The following is a 10,883-nucleotide window of genomic DNA, read 5'->3' as shown; positions in this document are numbered from 1 at the left end:
AGTTGCTTAACTTTTCCCTACCCCCATTCCCCACCCCTACCTCACAAAATGAGGAGATCTACCAAGCTATGCTGTAGATTTATTTTAGAGGACAAAGGGCATTATGCCCATGTGAAAGCCCTCAGTGAGCAGTATCCTCCTGTAGGGCCAGTGGCTGCTTTTGGCTAGTTCTGCACTATTGCTGCAAAACTGCAGCTCATCTCCTCCCTCTCCAGCTGTTCAACTCTTACATCATGTTTTCCACTCTTTAGCCCCTTGTCCCGTTATTTAAGGAGCTGGCCAGAAAGGTCAGATGAGGTGGTAGAAGAGGAGCAAACCAGTACGGTCGCCCATCAGCTGTGAGCCAGCCCGGCATGACCCTGGAGGCCAGACCCCATCTCTGGGCTATCTGAGGCATGCGTATTTCTTGTAAGGAATTGAGTGGTCTCAATGGGGTTTTGAGTCCCTTTGCCTCTGTTATGGCAAGAGCCTTGTTTTTAAAGACAGTGGACAGATGCAAGAGAACGATCATTGGTCAAGATCCCATGAAACATCTGATTCTCCGTTGGACATAGAACAACTTTAAACACATAAGCACGATATATCCACACCTCTAATAGTGCAGCATCTTTGGAGCCATTTATATCTAGGTTCATACATGTGGACTCTAAAATGTGACGCAAACATCTGCAAAACGGACTCAGAGACATAGAGAACAGACTTATGGTTGCCGAAGGGGAAGGTGTTGGGGGAGGAATGGAGTGGGACATTGGGGTTAACAGATGTAAGCATTTATATATAGAATGGGTAAACAACAGGGTCCTACTGTGTAGCACAGGGAACTATATTCAATATCCTGTAATAAACCATAATGGAGAAGAATATGAAAAAGAATGTATATATGTATACTGAATCACTTTGCTGTATATCAGAAATTAATATAACATTGTAAATCAACTAAACTTCAATGAAAAAATATGATAAAGGGAAAAAAAAATCTAGGTTCAAATCCTGGGTAAGTTATTTAATCTCTCTGAGCCTGTTTTCTCTCCTGTAAAAAGCAGATACTGATATTACTTTATAGGCTGTGAACCTTGAACAAGGTCCTGTATATAAAAGACCAAGCCCAGTGCAGCTCATTTTGCAAGGAATGCTGGGGCTCTCTGCACTTTGAAAAAGCACATGTTCATCTTACCACGTTTGAAGCAGGCAGCAGTTTGCTCAGAGAAGTAGTTGAAGATGGCAACAAAGCACATTGCCCTGGCCAGAGAGAGGGAAGCCCTGGTGCCAGTCATGCCATAGTCAAGATATTAATAGGTTGTAAGCAAGTCATCCTGAAGCAGGTGTCAAGGTTCTGGAGTGTTCACCCTGATTTCAAATGACTCTTTTCCTTTAGGACCATCCACAGCCTGCAAGTTCCCTGGCCTAATGTTATTATTCCTAAGATAAAAATAAGTATTGAAAAAATGCCTCCGCTGTGCATTCAGGTGCTTAAATGCTTATGATCCTTAGGGCAGGTCTCCTAACTTTTAATTCAGTTTCAGGCCTGCTGTCCTAGGCCCGGCAGACTATCTGCTTTTGTTGTGTCTGCTTCTTCCAGCAACTTGACAACTGGTTGGTGGTACCCACGTTTTATAGATGAGTCTATCTGGGACCTGACCCCTGAAGTCTGTAGGGAATGGTAGGGTACCACACCCAGTCCTGTGTGGTACCCATCGTTGGATCTAAATCTTCCTCTAGGACCAAAAGGGTCTGAGTGGCTGTGGGCTGACTGGTTTGCCTTCTCACTAGGCTTGGAGAAATGTGGGGGCTTCTAAAGCACGCTGTTTCTTTTAGAACCAAAGGCCCTTGAGGGAGGCAGAATCTCAAGTTGTTCTATCAAGATTCCTATCCCCTGGTTAATCAGTCAAGCAGTGATCTAGGTACTGCTATGAGCGGACTTTGCAGATGGAAATAAAGTTATTAATCACATAACTTTAAGATAGGGAGATTGTCCTGGATTATGTAAGTGTAATCACATGAGCCTTTGAAAACAGAAAAGAACAGGAGAGGAGGTTAGAAAGATGCAGCAGAAGCAGATAGAGCATGTGGACTCAACACGCCTTTGCTGGCTCTGAGACGTAGGGGTCACGTGCAGGGACTGGAGAGAGGCCTTTTGGAGCCGATGGAAAGCATGAGAAGGAACACAGGCAGCCCCGAGCAACAAAGACCAGCCCCAGGCTGACAGCCAACGTGGAAATATGATCGTCAGTCCTGCAGCCACAAGTAGCTGATTTTTGCCAACAATCTGAATAAGCCTGGATATGAGTTCTTCCCTGTAGCTCCAGGAAGGAGCTCAGCCTTGCTGATGCCTTGACTGGAGCCCGCCTGGCAAGGCTCCTATTGGACTGCTATAACCTATAGCAGTCTTAACTTGATGAATGACTATTTCAGAACACTAAATTTGTGGCAGTTTGTCATAGTAGAAGTAGAGGGCTATATGGTCCTGGTAAACAATTTGTCCCTTGATGAAAACTTTTGCTGTTCTGGGACCTGTTGGTTCAGAATTGCTGAACTGTGATGGTAAGTTAGTCCCTGGATATATTGGCTGCCTCTGCCCCCCCACAGAACATAAACCTTGAAAGCTCAGGAACCTGGCTGATCCTGGAGGGGTTCCCCCATCCTCCAGCATGGGTTTCTCCTTGTCACCTGTTGGGCCTCCAGCCCCAAAGTTCTGTTCTGGTTTCCTTCTGACAGCCTGGAGGAAGTTTATCCTTGAGGAACTTCTTCCTTTATCTCTTGGGAAATGGGTGATTCATGTTCACAGAGGGCAGCTCTGTCTGCACAGTGTCACTTGACTCTCCTGCCAGAGGTCACCTCCACGTGGGTGGCAGAAGGTTCATGCTAATATCACTGGGGATTGGGGCAAGGGCTGACGAGGACACAGACACCCTCCTGCAGCTCCGCCTACCTGCATTTGGGGTTCCTGGCGTGGCTCAGCTGCAAGGCCACTGGTTTTCTGATGCTCATTCAGTCCCTTCTTTGTTCATGATGGTGCAGCTGAGATCTGGAGGAGCAACACTATCCCCCCAGTGTCACACAGCTCTGGGGGGTTTTAGCTCAAGTTCTGAGCTGCAAAAAAAATCCCATGCTGGAGAAGAAGGAAACTGTAGGAAGATGCATACATGTTTTCTGTTGGCAGCAAACTGGATTAGGCTTGAGCAACTCCAGTCTTCTCTGACAGCCTGGGGGCTGGAATCGTGGACCACGAGTGGAGGAGAAGAGTGAGGCAGGCACCTGGGCCACGGGCCCCAGCGAGAGGCAGGATAACCCCCTCAGCTCAAATGCAAAACCGCTGGCCTGCTTGTGTTCTTTTTCCCTGCTTCCTTTCCTGGCCCCTCTTTTGCTGACAATTTGACCCGGTTGCAGGATTTCTCACTCCTCTGCTAAGAAAAATCTCTGCTTCCCGCAGGCTCCCCAAGTAGAACCGAGTAAGACAGAGGCGCTTTCATCTCTCAGGGCTGTCCACCCTCACTTTGCTTAAGCCTCGTTTGTTTCCTCTGCCTGAAAGAAGCCTTTTGCTTGGTGTGCCAGGGTTGGCTGGAGCCAGAGAGCATCCAGGGCTGCGACCGTTTTGTTCCTGAACCCCGTGTGAAGTCTTGGAAATGTCTGCATACACTAGAGTGAGGGGCAGTGGCCAGGTGCCTAGGATCATTTTCCCACGGAGTTCCTATCCCTTTTCTTAGTTCACACCTGGCTCCGTGACCTTTGGAAACTTCTGAAGCTCTCTGAGGACCCCTGTCCTTCAGCTGTAAAAATGAGACTGGTAAGAGGTGGACTAAGAGTCAGATGCTCACTGGGTGACTGAGCGAACACAGAGAGATGGATCTGTGTCTTGTACAGAATGCTCACACCCAGCTCTTCCCACACTCCGTGTGGCTGCCAAGTGGCCTGGGTATGGTCATTTCAGGGTTGTTGTTGTGTAGCTGCGAAGTCGTGTTCAACTCTTTGTGACTCCATGGATTGTAGCCCACCAGGCCCCTCTCTCCATGGGATTTCCCAGGCAAGAATACTGGAGTGGGTTGCCATTTCCTTCTCCAGGGGATCTTCCTGACCCAGGGATCAAACCCACATCTCCTGCACTGCCAGGCATTTCTTTACTGCTGAGCCACCTGGGGAGCCCCATATCAGGGTAGGCGCCCTCATCTTAGCTGTGGTCCAGTCTGTCCATTTGCTTAGAGCTGCTTTCAGACAGGTTTCAGTTAGTAAATGAAGCCACATGCCCTGTATCTCAGTCTGTACTGGTCCCTAAGTGGTTGAGTAGAACTTCACTTGTAATTCTTTATCGGAACTGAAGAATTCAATTGGAAATACCTTGGCTCGAAGGAAACAGAATTTGCAATGTGATCACTTATCAGCTCAGGGCTCTTATTTTCTGAAGATTTTGTTCATTTTTTTCAGAGATTCTAAGTCACCGTGCTCCTCTCTCTGGCTTGTCCCTTAGGTTCCCCGTGAGGAGCTGCTGCCAGTGTGCCCGACCTCCTGGGGGCTGTCTGCCCGACTGCCCCAGACTCCAGCAGCGGGGCCACCGATGGCAGTGGGCACCTCCCCGTGAAACCTGCCAAGCTGGACGCCACAGCTCTGCACGACGACGCTTTGGCCAACTCTGTGCCCCCTTCGGAGGCGTGCAACCATGCAGTCCTAGCCTGCGGCCTGGGCATCCCCGAGGAGCACTATGTGAGCGAGGCCGTGGAAGATGCGCCCAGCTGCAGAGGGTACCGAGATGCCTGCACCATCACCGGTAAGGGGCCTCTCCCTGCCGGGGATGGGGGAGTCAGTGAGGACTGGGGAATGGTGGGGCTGCAGGAGGGGGTCTGGGGAGGGACCTGGAGGTTGAGGAGAGACCACCAAAGGGCAAGGAGTCGCAGCTTTGGGATTGTGAGACCTACCGTCCAGAGCTGAACTGTCTGAGATGAACACACTGTGTAATAGAATTGTCCTGAAGGTTAGAGATGGGAGCACTGAGTCTTGAGCCGTGCGCCCAGCCCGTAGCGATGCTCAGGGTAGTTTGGTCCCTCGCCCCTCTCCCTGAGGCTCTGTTTCTTCTGACATAAAACAGGTGTAATGAAAATAACACGCCATGGTGCTGTGGGCTGCAGCAGCGGGGAACTCCCCGCAGGGCCCTGTGCACACTGTCAAGTTCAAGTTCTCATAGACACCTGTGTCAGTCACACCTTCCCAGTGTCCTGGGAACAGGGGGATCCACGCCCCACCCACCCAGTGCACTGGCAGCACCTGCTCTTCAGGCACATTGTAACGGAGCTCTGGCTTGTTTCTCTCCTTGAGGGATCCTCGGGACAAGTGTTTGGAGCCGGCACTGGAGGGGCTGCGAGTGGGAACGGTGAGGGCTGGTGTGCGCAACAGCAGCAAGGAGCCTCGTAATGCATCTAGTTGCGTTTTTATCGAAGTTTCTGCCCAACTCTCACCTTGTCTGCGCCGTTTGGTTTCACACTCTTGTTGGAAATAATGTTCGTTGACAGTTTCAGATATGCAGATTTGGCTTCCAGTTGGTTTTCACCGTTTTCTCACCAGTTAAGCATTGAGGACCCCACCCCACCCCACGTCAAAAGCTTCCTGGCTAAAAGGGGCATGGAGATGCCGCCGAACCCCTGGGTGCCGAGCCCTTCCTCCACTTGTGAGCTGAATCTTCCTGCTACTTGCCTGGCCCCCAAAGGACACGCATCCAGCACCTGTCCTGTCTCTTTCACACCATCTGTTTCTCCTTGCTCCTGTGTCTCTCCTATTAGCACAAAAACAGGTGACCACATTCTCCTTCTTAAAAGGAATCCTTCTTTGCTCTTTTCCCCACAGCCAGCATCCCTGTCTCTGCTCTTTGGTTTGCTGACTCTGGTTTTTCTCCTGTTTTCTCATGTGTCCACTATGCACAGGCTTGGGCCCCACTGTACCCCTAGTACTGATGGCCTCATGCAGTTCGGCAGTCCATCCTCAGCCTTCTCGGCAGGAGTTGACACTGCCGGCCACCCCCTTCTCCTAAAAATGTGGTCCTCCCTTGGCTTTGGGTCCTGACCTGGCTGGCTGCTCCTCTCCAGGAACTGGGAAGCCCCAGGGCTCAGCTCTTCTCTCTCCTGGGTCTGTGACTCCCTAAGTGATCTCTCCCAGGCTCCAGGAGTTGGAACCTGCCTCTGCGCTGACTGCTACCAGTGCCTGCCCTCATGCTGGACTTTCCCTGAAGGCCAGATGTGAGGGTCTGACTCCACAGCACGGCATTTGTACGTGGATGCCTATGACTACCCTGGCCTTTAGTGAGCTCCTGGTTTCCTCCTCTACCTGCTTTCTTTGCAGTCTTTCTAAATGGTCCTTTTGCCCTTTCAGCTGCTCAGGCCAGAAGCCTTGGAGGCACTCGTGACCTCTGTATCTCTTTCCTATCCTGGTTCACTAGGAAGTCTAGTGACTCACGGTTCACACTGTGTCCAGAGTTTGACTGGTTCTCGCCAGCCCCAACAGTAACTGGTCGAAGCCACCTTCATTTCACGCTCAGATTGTTGCAGTGGCCTCCTGACTGGGCCTCCTGCTTCCTTGCTTGCCTCTGTGCAGTCCAGTCTCTGCCTATCCAAAGGAGTGACTCAATAAATACAAAGTTGGATGGCTTAACTCTTCTGCTCCACACCTCCCCTGGGCTCCCTTCTGTCCATGGCTTAAGTGACAGGGTTTCCTGTGCCCGTTTGACCCATCTCCTCTTCAGCTCACTCCATTCCAGATACACTGGCCTCCTCACTAATTTTTGGACAGACCCAGAACATCATCCCATCTCAGGGCCTTTGTTCTTGCTGCCGCCTAGCTCCTGGGTGGCCTTAACCGCAGGTGGCCTCCTGATTCCTACTGTACTTTCTCCAAACGGCAGTCCTTGGAGGCCTTTAGTGAGTCCCCTGAAGACAGAGTGGTCTACCCCTTTCCCCATCTCCCTTACCTGCTTTAGCTTCCTCCCCAGATTTAGCCATGCACTACCGTGGTTGCATTTTGTTGACCAAACTTGCAGTTAAATAGAAGCTACTGCTAGGGTAATCACAAAGTCAAGGGCACGGATTTTGTGCGTCCTTGAGTCTCATGACTATAAGAGCACCTGGATGTGGCCGTTACTCAGTAACTATTTGCTGAGTGAATGAAATGTGTTCTTTAATTATTACTGCATTCCCATGAAGTGGGGAATGTTGTCCCTTTTTTTGCAAGTAAAAGGACTAAATCAGGAAAGGCTCAGCATCCTGCCTAAGATACCTGAGCTCTAAGGGGTGGGGCTTGATGTAGATCCTGACCCCAAGATACATGTTCCCTGCCCCACCTCCGCCAGGAATACAGTCCAGGTGGGGAGACAGATAAGCGAGTAGAAATAGGCTATGCAGCATGGTTAGACCAATGATAAGCACTGGCACACGGAAGAACACCACGGAGGGTGCCTGGCTGAGCCTTGAAGAGGAGAGGATGGGGGAGACCAGGAGGGCTTCTCAGAGGAGGCAGTGTCCCAGCTGCATTTTCATTTGTCTGAACACATAAGCTCACCACTGGGATTCTAGTGGCATTTTGCCAGTGAAATCCAGGAAGCGTTTCACTTGTTAAAGTAGTTTCACTTTGAACGTGACGAACGAGCGCAGAGTAATGGCAGAATGGCAGTGCTGAAACGTCAAGCCCTATGGGGCGTGGTAGCTGGCGGTTCTTTGCTGGAACATCCGTAGCAGGCGCCATGGGACAGCTGAGAAACAGCTCAGTGCTGTCACGTTTGGCAGCGGCTTGGTAAACAAGAGTGTAAACACAGCCATTGTTATGTGCTTAAGGCGGCCAGACAGTGCAGAACACGCTCAGGTTAAAGCTTTATATGTTGGTCTTCGGGAGGAAGACACAAACCAGAAAACCCTCTTGAGTATCCCGAAGAACATGTATGTGGACTCCAAGGGCTTTGCCCAAGCGCTGTCCTGGGAGACCGCTTGGCATCCAGCCTCAGATAAATCCATGCCACCCCCGGTTCCCAGGGAGCTCTGAGATGAACAACAGGCTTTTTGTTCCTCTCTCATTTTTAGGCAAAGCCAAATTGCCCAGCACAAAGCCCCGCTCCCCCTCTCCCTCCTCCTCCCCAGGGATATCACATTTTGGGGTGCGTCATTTTTTGGTTTGGGGTGGTTTAACGAGATGAGCCGATAGGGTGCCCAGGCTGCCTGGAGTTACGTAACCCACTGTGCTTCCAGGGCAGTGCACAGTCTTAGGATTTGCCCCGACAAGCAAACTCAGAGAAATGCTGAGTAGGTACAGAAGGTGGCTGGTCCGAGGTGCTGCCCAGGCTGGGTGCTAATGGGGGATCGCTCTTCGCTCTGAACTACCGCTGGAGTCTCTTTCTGCACATGGCCCTGGTGTTTCAGTTCGGGCAGCCCGTGAGGGCCCAGCCTCTGCCAGGACTCTGCCCAGGCAGGCTCATTCGGACAAGCTCATGTGGTGAGTGTGTTTGCCCGGCGTGTCCACTGTGCTTTTCTTTGTGAAGATTGTGGCCAGAGAGGCGAAAGGCTGCAGGAGAAGTTGTTTCTCTCCTGTTCTGTTCAGCTTGGCAGGTTGTCCTTGGACCTGGGATGGGAAACTGCAGTATTGACTTGTTGACATGCAGAGTGGAGGGACCTTGGAAGCCGCTCACACCCCTCTTAGTCCCTCATCCAGGCTCAGGAGAGGTGGGTGACCCCCGCGGGGCCGTGAGCAGCGTGTCTGAGTTGGGACCAGGCTTCAGGACTCCCACCACCTTGCCCTCCGAAATCTCTGAAGCGGCTGAGCAAGGTCTCCAAGGTCCTCTCTGACCTCTCCTCCTCTGTGACTTTACTGATCCTGTGTCTTATCCTGGTTTCTTAAAGCCTCATTTGATGTCTGGGTCAGCAAGGGATTTTTCAGAAGGTGAGGAACACAGTCAGACAGCGTCTCCCCCCATCCTTTCCTCTTTTTCTACCCTGTTTTTTTTTTCCCCTCTATTAAATGTGCTTGGTCCTGTCCCTCCCGTCCACACCCCGGTGATGGTGCGCTTGCTAATCGGTTCTGCTCTGGCTTGTCTCATGTTGTGGGGCTAACGTTTCTGCTCACTTCCTCTAAGCTAATCAGAGTCCGACGGTTGGTGCATCTAGTTTCTGTCCTGTTGTCTACATGCTGTTACTCATGGTCTGTCTGGGACCACACACCAGTGAGTTTCTCGGAAGCGCGAGCTCTTCTTGTTCCATTCAGTTATAGGTTTCAAGACATGTGAGAACTCTGGATGGGAGATTATAGAGATGCTGTGGTGTGTGTGTATTTAAAATATCTTCAGGCTTGGTCAGTAATCCTGTTCAACTAGCATCTACCTGAGGCCAGCTTTTTGATGGTGTCCACAGGTGAGATCTGGTCTCCCCTTCCAGAGCTCTGGAGGTGGGCAGAGGCGGAAGTGACTCGCTGTGAGCCAGCCAGGATTGCTCCCACTGTGCTCATGGGAACTGTCCTTGTCATTGCAGGGCCACCATTTCAGATTTGGTCCTCTTCTGTCACCAGTTTAAGCCATCAGACTTGGTGACGTATCCTCTGAAAACATGCTCAAATAAAATATTATGGACATCTTTTATGATTAAATGTGAAGTCTTGCTTATCAATTCCTGTCTAGTATAAAATTTTTATTGTGTTTTCCATTGAAAATGTATAATGTTAATGGTGTTTACTTGGCTAAATGAAACAGAAAAAAATGGACGATGAAACACCCCTTCTTTTACAGAGTGGGAAAATGTGAATTAGAGTCTAGGGAACCGCACATCTTTTTCTGAATTCGTAACTTAGAAATGATCTTTGCTTCTCTCAGTTGAATGGCCCCGGTTTAGCAGTTGGTTTTTTTTTGCAAGTGCAGTGCAGGAGGAGGGCCCTGTTATGCTGGTTTTAGGGCTAACACTTAATCTTCAGCAAAACACAAAAACACTCACTTTTGTCTTTTAAACATGCTGACCTTGCTTCTCCTCCATTCCTCATCCTTAGGTGAGTGGGTAGAATATTTATTAGACAGGGTTTTGACATGTACTGTAAAATTTAGTTAAAATTATTAGTAAGAGTCCTGATATATGATTGACAGGCTATAGTTACAGATGCCTGATATATTCTTATCTTCATAATTCATTTTTGTTCTGAATTTGAGACAAGTTTTAATGTATCTGATGTATTGGTGTTAGTCTTTGCCCGTTTCAAACTGTTTTAGGAAGCTGGCAAATGATAAATTAAAATAAAAAAATAAAGGGACCTCCCTGGCATTCCAGTGGTTAAGACTCTGCACTTCCAATGCAAGGCCCACGGGTTTGATCCCTAGTTGTGGTGTAATGAAGATCCCACATGCTACATGGCGTGGCCAAATTTAAAAATAAAATAAAAAATAAAGACTAGTGTTATTAAAGATTTGATCAGGGGTGCTTTGCAAGGGCTTCAGTACACTGAGTCCCCAGCCACAAAAAGCATTCCTAAGGGTGTTCCTTTAGGTACCAGGTTTTCATAATGGATTTACTTTGATTTGTTTTGCAAGTATCAGAGCAGTTGTCGCTTCACACACGCTGTGTTCAAGCTGCCCCTTAGGGGGACTGGAAGGGCCAGACGTGCGCCTTTGTCCTCAGCGTCCTTTTGTGCCCCTCTGCTGAGGTTTGCTGTAGGGACTTGAAAGGGATTCAGCAAGAGAGAGTGCTGGGTGTGGCTTGCAGGTGGGTTTGAATGTTCTCCCAGCCACACAGTTCACTGGTGATTCTGGGACTCATGGCCCCAAGAACCTTGACTTTCTTCTCTGACCTCTGATCTTGATCTCAGACAAACTTGAGCAAATCAAGCAGAAACTGTCATGAACAGGAACTTTATAGCTGTAATTGGACTTGGAACAAATCAAATTT

At 49.6% G+C, this 10,883-nt stretch overlaps 1 protein-coding gene across 5 annotated transcripts in view; it reads left to right on the top strand.

The window, feature by feature from the left end:
• Positions 1 to 4,474: 4,474 nt before the first annotated feature.
• Positions 4,475 to 10,883, top strand: part of TRAK1 (trafficking kinesin protein 1) — a 100,982-nt gene continuing 94,573 nt past the window's right edge. The window contains exon 1 of one of the 5 annotated variants that reach the window (XM_027523151.1): positions 4,475 to 4,759. Coding sequence is in view for 4 of the 5 variants with exons in the window: in XM_027523144.1 (XP_027378945.1) it covers positions 8,367 to 8,457 (91 nt within the window). In the remaining variant the exon portion in view is untranslated. Of the gene's footprint in view, positions 4,760 to 8,209; positions 8,458 to 10,883 lie in introns of those variants that run through there. The other 4 variants (XM_027523144.1, XM_027523145.1, XM_027523147.1 and 1 more) reach the window with 4 other exon arrangements.

The sequence above is a fragment of the Bos indicus x Bos taurus genome, chromosome 22, assembly GCF_003369695.1.
Source record: "Bos indicus x Bos taurus breed Angus x Brahman F1 hybrid chromosome 22, Bos_hybrid_MaternalHap_v2.0, whole genome shotgun sequence".
Classification (NCBI taxonomy): domain Eukaryota; kingdom Metazoa; phylum Chordata; class Mammalia; order Artiodactyla; family Bovidae; genus Bos; species Bos indicus x Bos taurus.
Note: the sequence above shows the minus strand (reverse complement) of the source record. Positions and strands in the feature narration are given on the sequence as shown.